The sequence below is a fragment of the Triticum urartu genome, chromosome 3 (assembly GCF_003073215.2).
Source record: "Triticum urartu cultivar G1812 chromosome 3, Tu2.1, whole genome shotgun sequence".
Taxonomy (NCBI): domain Eukaryota; kingdom Viridiplantae; phylum Streptophyta; class Magnoliopsida; order Poales; family Poaceae; genus Triticum; species Triticum urartu.
The window spans coordinates 681,772,209-681,793,031 of NC_053024.1; the positions used below are offsets into that span (position 1 = coordinate 681,772,209).

At 43.8% G+C, this 20,823-nt stretch overlaps 2 protein-coding genes, 1 long non-coding RNA gene and 11 other non-coding genes across 14 annotated transcripts; 1 reads left to right on the forward strand and 13 right to left on the reverse strand.

The window, feature by feature from the left end:
• Window positions 1–1,024: 1,024 nt before the first annotated feature.
• On the reverse strand, window positions 1,025–2,259 carry LOC125545904 (probable esterase PIR7A). The gene is made up of 3 exons (XM_048709962.1): window positions 1,736–2,259; window positions 1,483–1,620; window positions 1,025–1,405 (listed from the first exon to the last, which is right to left on the reverse strand). Exons 1-3 carry the CDS (start codon window positions 2,105–2,107, stop codon window positions 1,115–1,117), a joined length of 801 nt encoding a protein of 266 aa, XP_048565919.1. The 5' UTR covers window positions 2,108–2,259; the 3' UTR covers window positions 1,025–1,114.
• A 7,440-nt stretch (window positions 2,260–9,699) lies between these two features.
• Window positions 9,700–14,473, reverse strand: LOC125545905. The gene is made up of 2 exons (XR_007300347.1): window positions 11,172–14,473; window positions 9,700–10,390 (listed from the first exon to the last, which is right to left on the reverse strand). It is a non-coding gene; the product is annotated as an uncharacterized LOC125545905 (long non-coding RNA).
• LOC125549779 lies at window positions 11,422–11,505 on the reverse strand. Its single transcript, XR_007301499.1, has one exon. It is a non-coding gene; the product is annotated as a small nucleolar RNA SNOR75 (small nucleolar RNA).
• On the reverse strand, window positions 11,547–11,634 carry LOC125549781. Its single transcript, XR_007301500.1, has one exon. It is a non-coding gene; the product is annotated as a small nucleolar RNA SNOR75 (small nucleolar RNA).
• LOC125549748 lies at window positions 11,653–11,798 on the reverse strand. The gene has a single exon (XR_007301470.1). It is a non-coding gene; the product is annotated as a small nucleolar RNA F1/F2/snoR5a (small nucleolar RNA).
• LOC125549649 lies at window positions 12,216–12,310 on the reverse strand. The gene has a single exon (XR_007301424.1). It is a non-coding gene; the product is annotated as a small nucleolar RNA Z103 (small nucleolar RNA).
• On the reverse strand, window positions 12,456–12,542 carry LOC125549647. Its single transcript, XR_007301422.1, has one exon. It is a non-coding gene; the product is annotated as a small nucleolar RNA Z195/SNORD33/SNORD32 family (small nucleolar RNA).
• On the reverse strand, window positions 12,669–12,755 carry LOC125549778. Its single transcript, XR_007301498.1, has one exon. It is a non-coding gene; the product is annotated as a small nucleolar RNA SNOR75 (small nucleolar RNA).
• On the reverse strand, window positions 12,884–13,029 carry LOC125549747. The gene has a single exon (XR_007301469.1). It is a non-coding gene; the product is annotated as a small nucleolar RNA F1/F2/snoR5a (small nucleolar RNA).
• On the reverse strand, window positions 13,682–13,793 carry LOC125549759. Its single transcript, XR_007301481.1, has one exon. It is a non-coding gene; the product is annotated as a small nucleolar RNA snoR100 (small nucleolar RNA).
• On the reverse strand, window positions 13,920–13,998 carry LOC125549712. The gene has a single exon (XR_007301439.1). It is a non-coding gene; the product is annotated as a small nucleolar RNA Z155 (small nucleolar RNA).
• Window positions 14,114–14,193, reverse strand: LOC125549713. Its single transcript, XR_007301440.1, has one exon. It is a non-coding gene; the product is annotated as a small nucleolar RNA Z155 (small nucleolar RNA).
• LOC125549663 lies at window positions 14,263–14,351 on the reverse strand. Its single transcript, XR_007301431.1, has one exon. It is a non-coding gene; the product is annotated as a small nucleolar RNA R41 (small nucleolar RNA).
• A 3,694-nt stretch (window positions 14,474–18,167) lies between the features above and the next one.
• LOC125549111 (probable esterase PIR7A) lies at window positions 18,168–19,482 on the forward strand. The gene is made up of 3 exons (XM_048712598.1): window positions 18,168–18,705; window positions 18,774–18,911; window positions 19,022–19,482. Exons 1-3 carry the CDS (start codon window positions 18,331–18,333, stop codon window positions 19,304–19,306), a joined length of 798 nt encoding a protein of 265 aa, XP_048568555.1. The 5' UTR covers window positions 18,168–18,330; the 3' UTR covers window positions 19,307–19,482.
• The last annotated feature ends 1,341 nt before the right edge of the window (window positions 19,483–20,823 follow it).

Sequence of the window (20,823 nt, forward strand, 5' to 3'; positions counted from 1 at the left end):
TATGTCACGTATATTTTTATTAATTGTGCTTAAAATAAATCACAATGTGGATGATTATTTACATCGTATGAATAATTTCAAATGGCACGATACATTTTTTTAAACATGTGAAGAGTTTTGAAATGTCACATATATTTTTGAATTATGTAAACATCTTTTCTGACATTGTATAAACATTTCCTTTAATGTCGAGAACATTTTTTCTAATGCTGTCGACATTTTTACATTGCATGAATATTTTATAAATGAATATTTAACTTTTTAATATTTAAATAAAATACGTATCCATTTCAGAAATAAAAATAAAAGTAATAAACCAAAAAATGTGCGCTAGGAGCCAACCCTCCCTGATGGGCCATTTAGGGGGGCGCCTGAGGGCAAGGGGTTGTTTCATCTCGCTATAATCAGAGACAATGCACCAGCCCTTTTCAAATCCCCTTTCCGGCAAACATTTTTGCTGATCAATAAAGCCTGGTAAGCTTTTCTCAAAAAAAAATGTGCTGGGAAACAATGCGGGCTTGTTAAGATATGTAGGACGCAACAGAGCTTTGCAAGGATCGTGACACACGATCGATGGCCAGAAATCTGACAGAGATGAAGAAATGTTTTCCGTTGACATAACTTTTGAATTCAGTCTGGCATGTAACACAAGCCTTTATAGATAAAGAAGGGCGAACGCAAACCTCACCGACGGATGTGCACAACCACAAAACATCGCCTACTAAGAAAAGTACAAAAATGCTACACTTACATTCTCACCTTACGTAAACTTTCTAACTAATTTCTCCACCCCCCCTGATTTCAACTGGGTGCGCCTCCCTCCTCTAATTTCGCCCAACAAAAAGATGCCACCTGGCCTATTACGTTAATTACGTAAGACTAATTACGTAGATGTAGCATTGCTGAGAAAAGTACTAGTAACAAACAACAAAGCTTTTCTTAAAAGGTGCACTCCCTCTTATGGTACTGAGTGTTTAAAACGCTTTTGTATCTTTTTTTAATATATGATACACATGTTTGTGTGTATTTGAGAAAAAAATTGTATTATGGGACCAACTTAACTCTCAGCGAAGATATTACGTTGTACGAAGTCGCAACTGTGTGGACAATCAATTCATTCATACTTGTCGCCGATTCGGAGCAGAACATCGCAGAGCTCCCTGGGCTTGGAGCACATGGCCATGTGATCGGCTCCGGCGATCTCCTCGGCCTCCGTGCCGGGGTTCAGGTCGTCGACCATCCAGCGCTGCATCGCCTCTGAGTTTGAGGCGTCGGCCATGGCCACCACGTACACCTTCTTCACCGACCCGTAGTTGGTGTCGGTGAGCAGCGCCTCGTCCTTCATCGTGGGGTCATCCAGGAACTGGCACCCCGGTCTCACCAGCATCGTAGCCAGCGTCTGATCCTGCATGCCGTACGTAAAACCACTGTCAGCATCGTAAATAACATTTGTGACGGGAAAGAATGGATTCTTGCTATTACCTCAGCCGAGCTTCGATCGTAGAGCTTTGCTGCCAATATTTTTGGGCCAAACACGAGTGCAGGTCGAGGGCCCTGGCTCGTGTTCAGAAGCATCCCCTTCATGTCCATGAAGAAATCCGGCTTGATCCGTCTCATGATCTAGCGAGAATCGCGGGAAATCAGCATGGTCACCATGATCGAGCGATTACGATGCAGCTCCTCTGACTTCTGTTCTGAGCTGTGTAAAATTTGCTAACGCGGGACAATTACTCACCTCCTCCGTGGTGGCGCCCATGTGCCTGCCGACGCACGGCATGCACGCGGCGAGGAACACGGCCGCGGCGACCTTGCGCGGGAACCTCTCCATGGCGAGCGCGATGTTGAGCCCGCCGAGGCTGTGCCCGACCAGGACCAGCCTCTCGCCGGCCGGTGCCGCGGCCACGGCGTCAAGCAGCGGCCGCGAGTAGTCCTCGAACGACGCCACCTCGTCCATGCGCGCCGGGTGCGCGCCGGACGCGGCCATGTCGAGCGCGGTGACCCGGTGCCCCGCGGCCCGGAGCATCGGCACCAGCTTGTACCAGCACCACGCGCCGTGGCAGAGGCCGTGGACGAGGATGAAGTGCTTGCCACTGCCGCTCCCCTCCATCAGATTTCACCTCCGGCAAGATCGACTGACTATGCCGCCGGCGGCGAGCGGCTTGCAGATATCTTTGCCGAGGGTATCTCACCAGCAACAGCATGGGCACATGGCAATCAGTTTTCAGTGAAAGCGAAAGCAGATTTGGATACGGCAGCCGATGGAGTCATCAGTCCACCTTACAATTCTGTCCGCGTTTCCTTCAAAAAATACTCCACTTGCCTAGCCCCCGTTCCTGTGATGCGTCTAACATCGTTGGTGAACATGTAAAGGTATATCTCTTACGGATCTATCTTTGGTGAATTTGCTTAAATCTCGTCGTTGTTCGTCTATATTCATGTGTCTTCGATTTGGATCCTTTCTATCTATGTTATTCTTCATCGATGACGGTTGCTGTTCTGGTGCGCTGATCCTTAGCACGACGACTTCCCGACTATCTACTATAACAAGTTGTGCCCGACTCCGGTGATGGAGGGGCGATGACGGCGGCATGCCTTCGGCTCACTTCAGTGCTTACGGTCGTCGCTAGGCGGTCTACGGATCTGGATGTAATTTTTATTATTTTTAATGTTCGTTGTACTGCCATGATTGAAGATGAATAGATTAGAAATTTTTCTGCAAAAAAAATTACTCCACTTTGTTTATAGATTGGCACATGATGATGTTGTGGTGGCCTTTTTATGATCTTTTGCTTGAGAATATTTTGAAACTTTATGCTAAGTGAACACGTGAGTTTCAGAATTCGAGGTGTTTTCAATCCAAGTGCAACAAATATGAAAGTGGGACTTCCTTTGCCGATCTTCTCAAAATGGAAGCAAACGATTTGTCTTAGCCCGTTGAATCAAGATTGAATCACTGACATAACCACACAAACACAAACATTTTTTTTTTGCGGGTGAAAATATTGTATTGCTTACTCACAATGTCCTTACAATCCTCAATCACCAAGTCGATGACCATAGAAGGGCCTGAACCGATCCACGTCATGGTTTTGCCTTCAGTTCTACCAAAACTAGCCAGACAATCACTAGCCTTATTCTGACTATGATTTACATGAATAATACAAGTTTCTCAAAGACTTAACAAATACTTCCTTCATAAACTAATATAAGAGTGTTTAGATCACACAGAGGGAATACAAGTTTTTGACTTGTGTAGTGTCAAAAACACTCTTATATCATGGGACGGAGTACCTGATTTCCTTCACCAGAGATGCATAGACGGATCTATCTTCTTCACGCGTCTAGATCATGCCAACCGCCGTTAGCGAGTCCATCTCAATAACAATTGATAAGTCACTTCTCTGTACAGCAAAGGGTGGGCCTTCTATGCATGCATAAAGTTCTGCCTCCAACGCATCAGACAAGCAAACAACTGTCTACATGCAGAAAAGATAACGACTCCTGCTTCATTACGGAAGATCATACCCGCCCCAGCTGAACCGTCTTCTGTAAATGAGCCGTCTGTATTCAGCTTGACCTAGCCGCGCCCCTATGGAGTCCAGGCAAGGGTGAGACCACAGGGCCAGCTCGACGCACCTTTGGTTCATATTGCAAAATCGACTTCCGTTTCATAGGGTCAGTATGCATGTTTGACTTAATTCTAATGAGAGAGTCCAAGTAGCGCTACAAGAACCTACATGATACCATTAGCGGGACAGGTTTCATATGCACAACATCATTCTGGATGTACCAGCACCTCCAGAAAGTCATTAGTACCATACAAACTTACACACGCAACCAACAAAAGGCTCCAACGGAGCCATCCAAACGTGCCACCAAATATCACCCCAACAATGCTAGGCTTATGGACTTTTGCTAGGGACTATGGTTAATTATTGACTCCATTCAAGTCATCGAGGATGACTTGTGTCGAATGTTATTATACAAGGTAGGTTACAATTGAATTTGAACTCATACGGTGTGTAGACAGGATATGGAATCGGCACCGACACGCAAGGGAGCACGTGGTGTGTACCGATGGCCAGGATGCGGTATTGTGACGGTGTCACGGGGAGGAGAGCCCGTAGTCAGGCCCCGGAGATGTAATCATATCGGTAACCTCGTTAACAAATCTCGGTTTCTAGCTCATGTGATTGCTTGGTCCTCGATAGATCAATTATGCATCTCAGATTTATTCTAACAAATGGAATCTAACATGACTAATTGTAGGGCCGGGAGTTGCCCATGTGAACTGCTTCGCTCTTTTTCGGACACATTACATTGTTCCAAGATGTTTTTGCTGGAGGTAATAGCACCTCAGGTACCCTAACTTGCACACAATGTGATGATTTAGTCCCAAAGTTGCAAAGTGCAACTCCATCATACCCCAATTTGCAGTGGATGTGATGATTTAGTCCCCGGCCTATCATAGCTCGACAAGTGGTAGCCAGGTAGTTGAACCGGTCATCGCCCGCACTTTTGCAAATAACACCCTGCAGTCTTCTCTAATTAACCTGCAGTACAACCTTTTCGGGAGGGAGCATGGAGGTGGTAAATACCGAAATGGATGTGTCGAAAATGAGCACACTGATGCATGCAGACGATCGGTGATAAATACACAAAGTATTGAACAAATCAAAGATCAAACCCGGTCCGATCAAAATGTGTGTTGAGAAATAGAGAAGATGAAGTTAATTACATTCTTGGCAGCTGCGCTGAAAGCCTCCCTGTGGGTGATGTCCGGATTGTTGGCCTTGATACGCTGAATCTCGTCTCTGCATACGTACATTGGAAATCATGCATCATGCATACGAATTTTGCCAGAGAGAAGATTCAAGCTAAAACGGGGAACTAGAATGAACCACTGATCACTCACTTGATGAATCGGTTGTATGCCGAGGGAACTCTCTGCCGCTTCTCTGGATCTGCAGAAAATCACGGCAAGCAGCATGAAATTAAGGGCATAAACTTGGCAGCTCCAGCACGGATCAAGGAGAAAAATCAGACAAGTGCAACCTGTTGGCCGTTTGGTACTCCTACAGTCGTATATATACGGAACCTACAGAACTGATTATGTTTCTCATTCCTAATGCCCTCTGCATTTATTTAGTTTAGTTCTCCTATGCCTATAATATCACACACTGTGCATATGTTAACGTTGGAGTTTGGGGAAAAAATTCCTCCACGGACAAAATGGTACTATTGGGCCCGGGAGCAAATCATTCAACATGTCTCTTCCACTCGAAAACTCCGACCGCCCAGAAAGAATCCTTAAAAGAGAGACACAATGCATAAAGAGGGAGCCAACGACCCAAAGAGATGTATACTGCTCGAATTTGGTTAGCAGTACAGCGTGCACTGTAATTTAAGGGCAATTTGGGGATATTAATTTTCAGCTAATCAGACAGATTAAGGCTACCCCTTTCATCTGGTTTCGCCGTCCGCATGCATCCTCTTCCTCCGCAAGCCCATCTCCCGTCCCTTCCTCGGCCAGCCTGGCTCGTAGACCAGGCGCTCGGCAGCATGTCACAGGTCTCGCCGACGTCTCCTACCTACACCGTTGTGGCGTTGTCCTCTTCCTTGCTAGGCCATATGTCAAGCAATGGCTTACGCTGCTCATGGTGGCCTGGTTCATGGCGGTGGTGGCGAAATCACCGGACACCACTAGCGAGCTGTCTGCCATTGACAAGAAGGTCATACAGAAATACGTAATCCTCGCCACGGCTCCCAGGCAGCAGGGCGTAGACGACAGAGGCTCACGGTCATGGACAGTCTAGCGTTCACCTTTGTAGAGTTGGCCATGTCCAATGCAAATTCATGTTTTAAATTGTACGTATATTGGTTCAAGCTGTTGCCTATTCCAGTGCTGGCTCGGTTATTTCCTAGCATCTGAAGAAAGTTTTAACGTCACTCAGTTTCTAAGATGCAATCATACTAGATAAGCCAAGCGTGGATAACTGAACTTCTAATCCATAACAAGGCAGCAGACGGTCAAGGCCTGCCGCAAGGTCACGGGTGCGCGAGCCTGAAGGTCTACAAGAGGAGCATGGCGAGAGTTAGATGGACGAAGCGAACTAACGCAGCGACAGCGGCCGAGGGCAGATGGACGACCGGTGGGGCGTGCAATATCGAGGACGGCGCGTCGGGGTTGAGGTGGAGCTTGGCTGCTAGGGCGACGGCGGGAGGTGAGATTGCCCTGCAGCGGCGTTTCCTCTCGACGGCAATGACAGATACAAACAAAGAGTTCGTTAATTAGAGAAGACTCCAGGGTGTTATTTGCAAAAGTGCGGGCGCTGACCAGTCCAACCACCTGGCTGCCACTTGTCGAGCTATGATGGGCCGGGGACTAAATCATCACATCCACTGCAAGTTGGGGTATGATGGAGTTGCATTTTATAAGTTTGGGACTAAAACATCACATTCTGTGCAAGTTAGGGTACCTGAGATGCTTTTACCTCTTTTTGCTGGTATTGATCCAGATTTGGATGCTCAAGTGGAATTTGGAACATTCCAAAAAGTGGGAGATCCAAGTCTGATCTCTCTTTTTTGATTTGACATGGGAAACATCTCCCATCCTTTCTTTGACTTCCAGGCAACACAGACGGCAGTTCCTGCCCTTTCTTTGAACCAGTGAGGCGGAGATCTGGCCTCGGCCTCTTCCTCACCACGGTTCGTTTGGACCGATAGGCCCATGGGCTAGGTTTCTTGTGTCTTGGATTGGGAAACACGTAAAAATCCAAAAGTAGACTTTGGGATTTGCGTAGTAACTTGATCTCCTATAAATCCGACTTCTAAAATCAGTATTGCTGCCACCGCCCAACAACGTTGTCCTCTGTTCGTCACTTTCTTCACTGTTTGTTCTAACAAATTCATATCTCTGTATCTATCTCTGATGAGTTTGGTCTGGGTATAACGAGAGAGGAATAGTAATGAAAAACAGAGTTTTTCTGTATTAGATCAAATAATAATCTATTACCCCTATAAAGGCACGAGAGGGCGGAGAACCAATTCATCTCATCCATTCAAACTGCTTGATCCAACGATCCAGACGACTCCAATGTTTAGCACTAAAACATGGTTGGCATTCTCCACAGCCCGCACCCACGTTGCCGCTAATTACTCCAAAATAACTCCTTGCATCGCTTTTGAAGAGAACACCTCGCACCATCGCACGATCTCTGGCGCCTCCAAAAAACCTCCCCACACCTCACCACCCATCGCACTCCCCGCTGTCCCCGCTGCCTCTCAGGCCCTCCCCTGGGCCTCTCTTGCACCGCCCGGCGCCGGCGCCTCCCCGGGGATCAGAATTTCGCGCACCAAAGTGGGACCCGTCTGCCTCCTCGTTCGCTGCCGCCGCCGCCGGAGGCTAAGGCGTTGCGGCCCTACCCGATCTGATGTTGAGCGCGCCACCGGAGGACCCCTGCTACTGATCCTCGCGCCCGCCCCCACCCATCCCATGGTTTCCAGTCGCCAGGCCACCCACCCTCCTCACCTGCTGCTGCTGCCAGCACGTGGTCCTGCATCTCAATCCAATCCCAACTCCCAACGATGAACCCATAGCCGACGACCAGTTTGGGGAACTCACATGACCTCCATCAAGGTACAAGCCCATCTGTATTGCCAGTTCCGAGTGCCTTGAGCATGGCTGACGATCATGTGTCATATGCAGCCTCTATGATTATAAGTATGTGCTTGTCAAAATAGTTCAATTAACAAAGTTTCAATTAACAGGCACACACGTTTCTTTTTGTAATTCTCTTGCTACATACACAGAATCAATAAATGAGAAAATAGTCCTTCTATTTAAATAATTGATGCACATGTGTACCAGGGAGTTCACGACGATGGAAATGAATTGGAGCTCGGAGGCCACATGTGGCGGTGGTTGGTTTAGAAACGATCTGTGTGCTGCCTGTCATTTTTCTTTGAGCAGCTATCATCCCTCTCTCCGTTATCCCTCTGACATTTTTGTCTGTGCTTGTTCAAGAACGAAGAAATGCACACTGCTTTGTTGATCATTGATATATGGACTTTGCTGCAGGTATGGGCAAAGTTTCTGACAGGAAAAAGTTTCGATCATGTTTCATTTTTTACATGGCAATGATGCTCTTGAGGCATATCATATTGTGAGATTGCTATCTTTTGTTTGGACTTTCTTATGTTTCTTTTTGATTGGCCTCTCAGATCAGCCCTTTACATTTTGGATGGCAAAATGTTGTAGGTTTTCCATTTCTGTTTTCCACTACTTCTCTTAGATCTTAAGACAACTTAAGGGCTAGCAACTAGAACATAGTTGGTCACTTGTTTGTCCACCAATTACGCTCTTGCATAGTATCATACATAAGTCTGTATTTTCTATCGTACATAAGACTATTTTTACAGTCATATTATGATAATCGGTAGCTATTTTCAGTCCAACATTTTCCAGCACTGTAAGCAGAAAGGATTATCTCACTCAAAATATACTTTGTTGTACAAAAAGTATAATATGATGTTTTAACCTCAGTATTAGGGCATCTGAATCATATAAATTACCTGACAAATTGCTCCCTGGTAGTGTTGATGAGCAGTTAGTAAAGGATGTACATCTTGTAGGTTCCATTCCAGAGAAACATGCACAGATTTTTACAGAGGAGTGCAAGCCTTTTCCTGAAGATGTCCAAATACAATCAATTTACCCCCTGCAAGTGCACCCAATTCGATATTCTTGTCTTAGAAGGTGAAGATTTCTAGCAACCATATAATTCCGAAATAGTGTGATCTATGTTGCCATCTTGTGACTTCCAGTTGACAAGCAATTTCAAGAAAAAACACAATTTCATTCCTTTGATTATCATTTTGCAGGTCTAATATAGCAGAACTAGAGTTGAAGCTCTCTTGAGTATACCAAATAGATGTCAAATCTGCAAACAGATTTGTCCATGAGCTAGCCTCAAAGGTATAAATTCAGCACTGGATCCTATTTCCGTATTCGTACTGTTGTGATTTGGTCATAAATTTAAAATCAACTTATACACTTCTATCTGAAATTCCAATGCATATTGTGTTAGTTAGTTTGTTGACAGTGCACTGCAGTATACTATTTGAACTAACAGGGTATTCTCTGCTGCCCAGTATGACTATAATCCGAACGAAGACTATGTCGAGACAGAGCTGAAGTTGAGGGAACATTTGCAATCGTTTCCCGTAACAGTAAAATCCTTCAATATGACATACACTGAGGTGAATATCTCATGCATCGTTATGTAATTTTCCCCATGTATCTCCTCTTTATATTCCAGACAAACAGCCACACATGAATATCATTTGTACCTCTGATTATCATTTTCCATGTGTTTTTGAGTTGTGATAAGATAGAAGTTATTTGTCATTGTAGGAAATCCATCCTTGGACCCACATGATGGAGGTTTCATGGTTGCATGGGTTTGGTCCAGCTGCTGACCACTTGTTAGAGGCTTACAACACACTTGTAAAGGTACTATCTAGATTATTCGATTCGTTTACTTGCCACTTTATTGCTCATTTGAATTTCTTGTGTATCTCTGACCTACATGTCATGATCTGGTTATTTGAACTTTTGATGGGATGAAAATAGTAAAAGTTCATTTTTGACTTGTCAGTAGGCACTCAATATATCATAGTTCTATGGTAGAATGAACATTTCTTGAAAGTTTCAGTGAACATATGATTATAGGCAATATATTGTCCTGCAAAGTGAACTTAATGCACAAGGCACATGTTTGTTTTTTCCTGTCAATAACTCAAAAATAGTCTCCGTACTAAACCTTATTGGTTTTATTTTGGAAATACTAATGTCTGAGAAAAATATCTTCTGAACTCTAGCCAACAGGAATTAAACACCCTGATGCAAATTTAAAATCAATAGAAATGATGCCTATAATAAAGATGGGAGGATGGCACATGGAATGTAACCTCCCAAGTAGACTATCTCCGGCAGAGGAAATACTTCCGCCGAATTGACATGAAGCTCCACACCCAGGCGGCTGCTCCGGCGACAGCGCTGCAGTCGTCGTCGTCGGTGTTGACGAGAAGCGTAGGCACAGAGATGACGCCAAATGACAGCCTGGAGCATTCAAGGAGCGGCACTAGGCGGTGCCGCCACACCATCCCTCAGCCAGCTCTGCTCTAAGTTTTATACTCTTAACAAAACTGAAACAAATCCCAGCTGTCTGTAATTGTACAAATTTTATTTCAGGTGTATGCCGATCAAATGAAGGCGCGGGCGAAGAACAACATGACCAAGAAGTAGGCAAGGGTAGAGGCGAGACAAAACCGGTGGGTAGATCGACCACATGTCGTCCCGGTTTGGGTGCTGCGATTGGTTCCTGTGCTGAAAACCAAACAAAAGTCATATTGTGTCTGAAATACAATCTGACTGAAGAAGGCACAAGATCACAGTGCAAGTTTTTGGGACAAGATACACATGAAATTATTTGAATCAATGTACTGTAGATGTTGCTTTGCTTTGTACTCTGTACAATCTGAATGTTTGTGACCTGAGCTACAGTAGCATGTTACCATCGATAACATGAGCTAATGCTGATGACCTGCTGACTAATGTACTCAGAACTTGAAATCATCTATTCTTTAAGCTTAGTGGTAACTGTAGAATGAAGAAAAACATGAGCTAAAACTATGATCTTTTATCTTCACATTTATTGGCACATATTTTTTGGTGTTATTATTTTATCTCACTATTTTTTGGTTGCTTCCTAGCTTTTCCTGAAGAACAAATATTAAATTGTGATTTCATTTGAGACCTTGCCATCTTATAATGAAAAATCTATAAGAACATTCAGTTGATGGTCTCTTCAAACTTATATAGTGGGGTTTAGACTGTTTTAGGTGAAACTGTGAAGGGTCGGATGCCTTTGATGTTGATTCAGTAATGCCTCACAAGTCTTGGAATTTATAGCTATTCTATCCGAGTGGCAATAGGGATAGATGTCGGTGATGTATTTAATCTCAGAACATTGTGGGAGACCTCATCAAAATTTAAACTTGCAGAGTTTAGGGAATGCATCCAAATCATTGCACGTATATGTGGATTTGACAATTTAATCTTTAAAGTATTCATATTTGAAGTCTAACAAGACATGCATTGCACATACACGCTTACTAGTAGATACAAAGATGACGTGTGAGGCTCCTGTTGAGGAGGCTCCACATAACATGAGCATCACCCCTAAATATTTGCCTCAACGCTATCTCCAAGGTGAGTCGTCACAAACCCTGTAGGGAGTGCCATTTGTGCCAATTTGAATTTTAGAAAGAGTAGGAGAAATTTATCGTCAGAAAACAATTGTCCTCCTCACAATCACAAAGTTAAATAAATCAGAAAAAATAGCACAGAAGCACATGTTCTCTCAGACAAATGCCTCGATTGCCCACATGGTTTAATAGAATGGATTACATCAGACTCGTCACCTGTTTTCATCATACAGAATGGCAGGGGTGAAAAAAAAGTGTTTTCAACTCCTAACATGCTCTCTCAGACAAATGCCTCATTTTGTCCCCATGGTTTAATGGAATGGAATGAATCGGTCATCTAATCAGTGTTGGTCATCACTGAGAACAAAAGAAGCAAATGATTGATGTAAACGGGGGTATAGTAACAGGAAGCTCCTGGTATGAGAGCAGCCAGTGTCGCAAAAACCTGTTTCCCTCTCACTGTCTGCCAATCCAACGAGAAACAAGGCCATGAAAGAAGACCAGGCATCAGATACCTCATGGCATCCCTAATACCCCTTTCCAAACAAAATTCAGTTAAGTGCTAAGATATGTATGGACAAGTTGAATGCAAAAGCCATCTCAAAGAATGGCTTGTGCCAGAATCTTAGCCCAAAGATACATCTTGGCAACGTACAGCGCTGAATTACACTATTAAGAAGTGCACCAGAGACTCTAATTTATTGCCTTCAGAAGTTTCAGATTGACCCAAATGAATAACAAGTGACAGAAACTACAGAGGATTATTGATTTAGAGTTTGATGCTAAGTCGACGAAATAATAATACTCTTAACTGGATTTGTGGTGACGGTTGGAGTAACACTTCTATAGTGCATGATAATTTGGAGAAATGAAACCTGCCTAGCATTCAAATACTCACCAGAAGACAACAATAAAATATGAAAAGGAAAACAAAAGTACAAAAGATGGATCAGATTTCTGGCTTGGAATCCTGATGGGATTACATTTGCGCACAGTATAATCATAGTCGATCTTTTGGGGAAAGGATCATCACATCCATTTAATCCATTTAAGTTCTGAAAAATGAAACAAATAGAACCAGGGAGATAAAATACAAGGAAAAAAGCACTGTGGACTTCTGGGTAAATGTTACCAGAGCTGAAAGTTTAATCATGTAAAAATATCTAAACTATGGAAATAGCAATGGGATATCAGATGGTAGTGCATGATGTAAATTGATCATCACAGTGAATGCAGAAATGTGGTATGGTTATGATATCATCACTTCACCCATTAAGTCAAACATAGCAAACAAGAAGACACCCAGAATGCACAATGAAATTATTATCAAATAGTTCAGACAACAATTGTCTTCCTGATAATGTCAGCAACACAGTCATTTAAAAAAAATTATTAAGCTCTCTCAGACAAATGCCTCGATTGTCCACATGGTTTAATAGAATGGATTACATCAGACTCGTCATCTGTTTTCATCATCACAGAGAACCAAGAACTAAAAAAGATGCAGAATAAGCACAGCTCAATAATATATCATACAAGGGATCTAACGAGTGTTGATCATCACTGATGGACAAAATACTGAAGCCGGCCGCAGAAAGAACAATTCATTGATAGGTGTAAACGGGGGTATAGTAACAGAAAGCTCCTGGTACTAGAGCAGCCAGTGTCGCAAAAACCCGTTTCCTTCTCGCTGTCTGCCAATCTAACGAGAAACAAGGCCATGAAAAAAGACCAAGCATCAGATACCTCATGGCATCCCTAATACACCTATACAAACAAAATTCAGTTCATTGCTAAGATATGTATGGACAAGTTGAATGCAAAAGCCATCTCAAAAAATGGCTTCTGCCAGAATCATAGCCCAAGTTTCCTCTTGGCAACCTACAGCGCTGAATTACGCTAATAAGAAGCGCACCAGAGACTCCAATTTATTGCCTTACTAAGTTCTAAAATGAGTATTGAAACGAATAAACAACAAGATTACTACAACTAGATTATGATTAATTCTGAGTTTGATGCTAAATTGAAGAAATCATCATACTGTAACTACATTTGTACTATCAAGCAGAATAACTGTTCAGTTATGGCATTGTGAGTTGATGTATCAAAGAAGTGAGCACAAGAAAGAGTCATTACTTCAATTGGCACAACAAAACATGTCGATATAGGTGGGCTTACTGACCATTCGCACAGAGATTGCTGCCATGGTGGTGGCTGCTGTGTGTAACTGGCTAATTAGCCACCGAGCCCAGACGTACTGAGATCAATGTTCAAACAGTTTGAGCCATTGACGAGGCCTATAGATCTACAGAGGTAATTAACCAAATCCAACAGGCCACAGAGAAATCGACTACCGACAGATTAAACGAGGTGATTACTGAAAACTAAACGATATTTTTGGGGTAAGTGGTAGTGTGGGTCAAATCCAGGCCCGCGAGATCAAAGCCCGAAGGCGTCAGGGCGGGCAGACATGCAGACCAATTCAGTCCATCTCCGTGCACATTACCATGCTTCCTTCCTCTAATCATCCAGAGCATCGGCTTGTTGTGCACGGATGCAAGAAAGTAACCAAAGAAATTCAGCGCAAGGAGAAAAGATATCAGGCGAAGCTCACGGGAAACGAAATAACAGATTGGTTGAGATTCTAGAGTTGATCAGATAATTGTAGTCTGTAATTTGGTCAACACTAAATATGATTTTCTGTGAAAGGTTATCATCACATCAACCATTAATTAGATCTAATTTCCCCAATCGGTCAAAAAAAGGATAAAACGCAGAAACCAAGATAATCAGGTGAAGATACAGAGAGGCGAAAGAACAGAGAGGTTCAGCGAGATTCGAGAGTTGATCAGATAATTGTAGTCTGTAATTTTGGTCAACACTAAAAACGATTTTCTGCCAGAGATTATCATCCCATCAACTCAAATCTGGTTTTTCAGAATCGGTTGCAAAATAAGATCGAGCGCAAAAATCAAGAAACTGCACAGATCTTGGAAGGCTCAGAAGAATGAATTGGTTTCTCTGCAGGGGGATCGAAATCCCTCAGAAAATAGGTAGGTATTTTGATCATCACAGCCTAGGAACAGATCAAGCAAAAACCAGACAGGCGAGGAAGTATCAAGAACAGAGAAACGCCGGCAAACAAGCTGCCGATTGAGGAACAAACCTGGGAGCTGGAGGCGGAGGAAAGGGAAACGAGAGCGTGCGGTATATAAGGGGGTCCGTCGGCTAGGGTTCCGCGAAGCAGGATAACCTCAGCTTACTGGGTTTATTGGGCCGGACTGGTTATTGTACTGGGCCAGCGAAGTTCGAAATAGGGCCTGGCCATCAATAGGACTGCTCGCCCACTAAGGCCTGTTTGGAGCTTGTAGGAAATTTTCCTCTACAACATTTTGGTTCATAGCAATGGATATCTATTCCTATATAGGATTGATTCTTATCCTTCATATTTAGACTCGAAAAGAGATTGTATTCTTCATATTTCAAAATAAAATAAACATGAGTCTAGAGTCAATCAAAAAATTCTATGATGTGAACCAAATGACATCTTTTTTTCCTAATTATAATCACAGAATTTCAGATACATGTCATCTTATTTCCTACAAGTTTCATATTCTGTGATAATCCTACCCTATAAAACAAATAAAGCCTAGGCAAATTGAGCCAAGCTTGAGTAGTAAGCCGCCGCCTCCTCCTCCTCAAGATAAAAAAAGCTAGGTTTCGTGCCTCTCGCCGGCACCGGCGCAGGTCCGCCTTATCCGCAATGGCCCTAGGGCCATGGGGGATGCTGTGGATTCTAGTAAGGGCCGGCGGAGGGGGTGGGCTCCGTTGTTAGTCGTTCCTTTGAGTTTGTTTAGGGTTTGTGTTTTGCTTAGGAAGGCGAAACGGTGACGACTCCCTGAAGATGAAATAAAGGTCTTCGCGCCTAGCCCTTGTTCCGGTGGTGCATCTAACATCGTTGGTGAGCGTGTGAAGATGTGTCTTCGGCGGATCTATCCTCAATAGATTTGGTCGGAACTATTTATTGTCCATGTGTCTTTGGGTTGGATCTTTTCGATTTGCGTGGTTTTTCATCGGTGGTGGTTGCTGTTCTACTGCGCTGGTCTTATGAGGCCTTAGCATAATGATTTTTCAACTGTCTATTACAACAAGTTGTGCCTGACTCCGGCGTGGGCGGGGAGGGGGGGGGGGCAATGACGGCGGCGCGCTTTCGACTCACTTCAATGCTTGTAGTCGTCGCTTGCTGCTATGGATTTGGATGTAATTTTTATTATTTTTAGTGTTCGTTGTACAACCATGATTTAAAATGAATAGATCGAAAAAATTTCTTGAAAAAAGAAAAGCCTAACCATTCTCCTTTTTTTACCGTTGAGAAAAGGCGCATCAGGTTACACGTTAGGTCGCTAGGGCGCGACTTACGCATCAAATAGGAAACCATGGGCGCACCTATCTCTCGCTTAGTGCGAGACGTAGGGACGCTACGCCTGGTCGACCACGAGACTTGGACGGCCCAGTGCGCAGGTGCCACAGTTCACAGCCACGCCTTTTCTTTTTCTTTTGGTTTTTCTTTCATTTTTTTCTTTTATTTATATATCCGTATATTCTATAAATGTATATTAAAAATAGATATGTCTTAATCATAAAACATTTGAAAAAAAATAGTCATGCATTATGGTAAACGTGTTAAGAAAATCTGTTTTCGATGTATAAGAAAAATGTACATTGTGTTTGAAAAAGTAAAACATCAAAGCATATGTCTTCAAAATCTTAATCATGTATTTTGAAAATATTGAATTCATATTAGAAAAAAGTTTCCGATGTATGCAGAAAATGTATCATGTATATGGAAAAAATAGACATAAGAAATAACTTTTCAAAAATATTAATCATGTATTTAGAAAATGTTAAACACGTATAAAAAATGTCTTTGACATATACAATGTGTATAAAAAGGTACACTTCAGAAAATGTATGTTTTATGAAATGTTAATAATGTATTCCAAAAATATTGAACGTGCATATATAAAATGGCCCGCCTTAGTGGACCACAACCCAAGTACCTCGCTCCTCCACTTCTTGGTTTTCTCTTCTGTTATTTTGTTAACTAAGAAAACGGTTGATGGTTTTTAAATCTTTTAAAAAAGAGTTCATGGATTTTAAAAAAGTTCACACGTTTATAGATTTTTATTAAATTCAAAAAAGTACATGCATTTGATAAATTAGTTCGGAAAATTTTAAAAAGTTCACTGATTTATTTTATTTCACGAATTTGAAAAAAAATCATGAACTTTAAAATGTTCATCAATTTGAAAAAAAAAATCAAAATTTAGTTAGAAAAGTTCACGAATTTGAGAAAAGTTCATTGATTGACAAATAAGTCGCTAATTTGAATAAAGTTATCGCAATTGAAAAAACTTTATCAATTAGAAAATAAGTTCACGGATTTGACAAAAAGTTGTGAAATTGAAATACGTTCATCCATTTATAAAAAAGTTCAGGAATTTGGAAAGAAAAACTTGAAATTGAAAAAAAAAATCACAAGTTTGACAAAAAGTTCATCTATTTGACAAATAAGTTCACTAACTTGAATAAAGTTCACAAAGTTGGAAAAAGTTCATCGATTTGGAAAACAAGTTCCCGAATCTGACAAGAAAAGTACTCAAGTTTGAAAAAAAAAATCTTTGTTTTGAAAAAAACTTCATGAATTTGTCAAATAAGTTCGCGAATTTGAAAAAGTTTCAAAGTTGAAAAAAGTTCATCGATTTGGGTTTTTTGCGAAATTGAAAAACATTCACTCATTTTATAAAAAGTTCATGGATTCAAATAATAAGTTCTTGTATTTGAAAAAGTTTCACGAGTTTAAGAAAATGTTCATGAATTTTAACAAGTGAAAAAAGAAGAAGAAGAAGAAGAAAGAGGCCAAACAAAAACCCTAGGAAAAAGAAAACCAGACAGAGAAGATGCACAACAAGAAGAAAAATGAAGTAACCAACATAACAAGGGAGCTGTCCTAGTTGGTTATAGCAGGTGGAAGTAAACCTAGAGGTTGGGTGAAGTATATATTTGTACTGAAGCGGGACTCATGATTCCAATCTAAGAGTAAGAATTTTCTGCATCTATCTTAAGTAGTTTATTAATTAACAAGTTAATAATCTTTAAATCCATTTTTTGGCATGATGCATGTTTTAACTAAACAACATGATATGTTTTTATCAAGAGTAATGAAAATAATCCAGATATGTTTTATATCCTATCATATATCACCCGATATCCAACATCCAATATGTTGAAACCAAACCGATACGAACCTTCTCTCTGATATTTTGAATCCTGCAGTGATCTTCCTCCTTGCATAAAGTCGCCTTGTTGTGTGTGGCTGGCTTGGATTCCGTGGGCTCGTGGTAGACACATGATACCGATGGCACATGTGGACAGCTCCATGAAGCTTTTCCTCGGTGGTGTGTGTCGACTTTGTCTTGCTGTGGAAATATGTCGAGTGAGTGGTGTCTTTGCGTTCGGTTGCAATCTTCATTTTCTTATAGTCTTTCTTCTAAGTTTTTCCTTTGGTTAGTTGACAATAGATTTAATTGGCAAGACAAATCGCTTCTCGCGGTTTGAAAAAAAAAGCGATGGATAGAGTTAAACATTCATATTTATTGCATTTGGTCGAAAATACCTCAAAATCCACATGTTTAGCATAAATTTTTAGAATTTTCTTCAGCAAAGCATCACAAGAAGACAAGTGCATTATCATGTGTCAAAATACTCCGTACTTTTCAAGGGATACGATCAAAATTGTGAGGTGGTAAGACGACGCTTGTCATAGGGACTGCTCACTGATGTCCACTACTCAAGGGATACAATCAAAACCTGCTTTGACTTACTGGAAAGACGACGCTTCACTCAGGTTGGCATGGTCCAAAACTACTATTGGCACGTTCACATGCCAGTGAGATACAGTACTGCTCTCTCGGCAAAGAGATCCGGAAGCCGCAGCCACGAGCCGCAGAGCGCCGGCAACGTAGCGCCCTCACTCGTTCTCATCGGAGGTGAAATCCGATGGAGGGGAGCGGCGGCGGCGGCGATCACTTCATCCTCGTCCACGGCCTAGGCCACGGCGCGTGGTGCTGGTACAAGCTGGTGCCGATGCTGCGCGCCGCGGGGCACCGTGTCACCGCGCTGGACATGGCGGCGTCGGGCGTGCACCCGGCGGGCATGGACGAGGTGGCGTCCTTCGAGGACTACTCGCGGCCGCTGCTCGACGCCGTGGCCGCGGCGCCCGCCGGCGAGAGGCTGGTCCTGGTCGGGCACAGCCTCGGCGGGCTCAACGTCGCGCTCGCCATGGAGAGGCTCCCGCGCAAGGTCGCCGCGGCCGTGTTCCTCGACGCGTGCATGCCGTGCGTCGGCAGGCACATGGGCGTCACCATGGAAGAGGTAAGCAAACCTCAAGTTTTCCATTGACACCGATCGATACTTGGCTAATTTCTGGTGACTCTTGCCAGTTCTCCAGAAGAACCACGCCGGAATTTTTCATGGACAGCGAGAGGATGGTTCTGGAGACGAGTCAGGGCCCTCGACCTGCTCTCGTGTTCGGCCCCAAATTATTGGCAGCAAAACTGTACGATCGAAGCCCAGCTGAGGTAACAAGAACTCAATCTTTTTCGTCCCAGATGTTCTAGTCCTCGATGCTGACATGGGTTTTACCTACGGCATACAAGATGCTGACATTGGTTTTGTGGCCGGCACGCAGGATCTGACGCTGGCTACGATGCTGGTGAGACCCGGCCGCCTGTTCGTGGACGACGCGATGGTAAAGGACGAGACGCTGCTCACGGACGCCAACTACGCGTCGGTGAAGAAGGTGTACGTGGTGGCCATGGAGGACGCTTCCTTCTCCGAGGAGATGCAGCGCTGGATGGTGGACCTCAGCCCCGGCACGGAGGCCGAGGAGATCGCCGGAGCCGACCACATGGCCATGTTCTCCAAGACCAGGGAGCTCTGCGATGTTCTGCTCAGGATCGCCGGCAAAGCATGACTGAGAATCCTTGTCGCGGTGACGGACAGTTCGTGTATTGTGGTTGTGTATAACTGTACGTCCGGCCTTGAGGTCCAACTCCACCACGCGACCTCATCTTGTCCGCACGCGTCCGTTTGGGGTAAAACGGACGAATCAGACGGCCCAGCGCCCAGGCGCAAACGGGCTTTTGTCCATTTTGTGTCCGCTTTCGACCCATCTCCGGCCCAAGTTTGTGCCACTTTTGGGGTGAAACAGACATCACACGGACGCGCGGGCCGTCTGCGCGTGTGCTCCCCTGGCTCGCCCGTCGGTGGCACAGGGGCGTCTTTTTCTATCCGCCCCCCTCCCTCCCTCCGGCCGCACACCCTCCATTCTTCTCCACTCTTCCCTACTCTTCCCTCGCCGCCGCCGCCATTGCTGCTGCCATTGTAGCTGTGCAGCTCGGACGCGCGCTCGCCTAGCCCCTTCCACTCGGCGCCTCCGAGCTACCCAACCACGGCCACCTGTTTTGCGCACCCGCCGACCGGATTTGGACCGGATCCGGTTGGTCTTGAGCTCGCCCGGCTGTGGGAGGCCGCGCCACGCCATGGTGTAGGATCGAAAGTATGTCTAGAGGCGGGGTGATTAGACTACTTGACCAAATAAAAACTTAACCTTTTCCCAATTTTAGTTCTTGACAGATTTTAGCTATTGTAGGACAAGTCAAGCAACCATCACACAATTCAAGCAATCATGCAAAGAGTATATTGGCAGCGGAAAGTAAAGCATGCAACTTGCAAGAATGTAAAGGGAAGGGTTTGGAGAATTCAAACGCAATTGAAGACACGGATGTTTTTCCCGTGGTTCGGATAGGTGGTGCTATCCTACATCCACGTTGATGGAGACTTCAACCCACGAAGGGTAACGGTTGCGCGAGTCCACGGAGGGCTCCACCCACGAAGGGTCCACGAAGAAGCAACCACCCACAAAGGGTCCACGAAGAAGCAACCTTGTCTATCCCACCATGGCCATCGCCCACGAAGGACTTGCCTCACTAGCGGTAGATCTTCACGAAGTAGGCGATCTCCTTGCCCTTACAAACTCCTTGGTTCAACTCCACAATCTTGTCGGAGGCTCCCAAGTGACACCTAGTCAATCTAGGAGACACCACTCTTCAAGAAGTAACAAATGGTGTGTAGGTAATGAACTCCTTGCTCTTGTGCTTCAAATGACAGTCTCCTCAACACTCAACTCTCTCTCATAGTATTTGGATTTTGTGGAAAGAAGATTTGAGTGGAAAGCAACTTGGGGAAGGCTAGAGATCAAGATTCATATGGTAGGAATGGAATATCTTGGTCTCAACACATGAGTAGGTGGTTCTCTCTCAGAACATATGAGTTGGAATTGTGTATGTGTTCTGATGGATCTCTCCATGAATGAAGAGGAGGTGGAGGGGTATATATAGCCTCCACACAAAATCCAACCGTTACACACAGTTTTCCAATCTCGGTGGGACCGAATCAACAAACTTGGTCGGACCGAAAAGGTAAACCTAG

Excerpts from the sequence above, each read along its gene's own strand:
- LOC125545904 (XM_048709962.1), bottom strand. The coding sequence starts at position 2,107 with ATGGAGGGGAGCGGCAGTGGCAAGCACTTCATCCTCGTCCACGGCCTC. Across the intron at positions 1,621-1,735 it reads TGGGCGCCACCACGGAGGAG|ATCATGAGACGGATCAAGCC; the intron begins GTGAGTAATTGT and ends GATTCTCGCTAG. Across the intron at positions 1,406-1,482 it reads ACGATCGAAGCTCGGCTGAG|GATCAGACGCTGGCTACGAT; the intron begins GTAATAGCAAGA and ends TACGGCATGCAG.
- LOC125549111 (XM_048712598.1), top strand. The coding sequence starts at position 18,331 with ATGGAGGGGAGCGGCGGCGGCGGCGATCACTTCATCCTCGTCCACGGC. Across the intron at positions 18,706-18,773 it reads TGGGCGTCACCATGGAAGAG|TTCTCCAGAAGAACCACGCC; the intron begins GTAAGCAAACCT and ends GACTCTTGCCAG. Across the intron at positions 18,912-19,021 it reads ACGATCGAAGCCCAGCTGAG|GATCTGACGCTGGCTACGAT; the intron begins GTAACAAGAACT and ends GCCGGCACGCAG.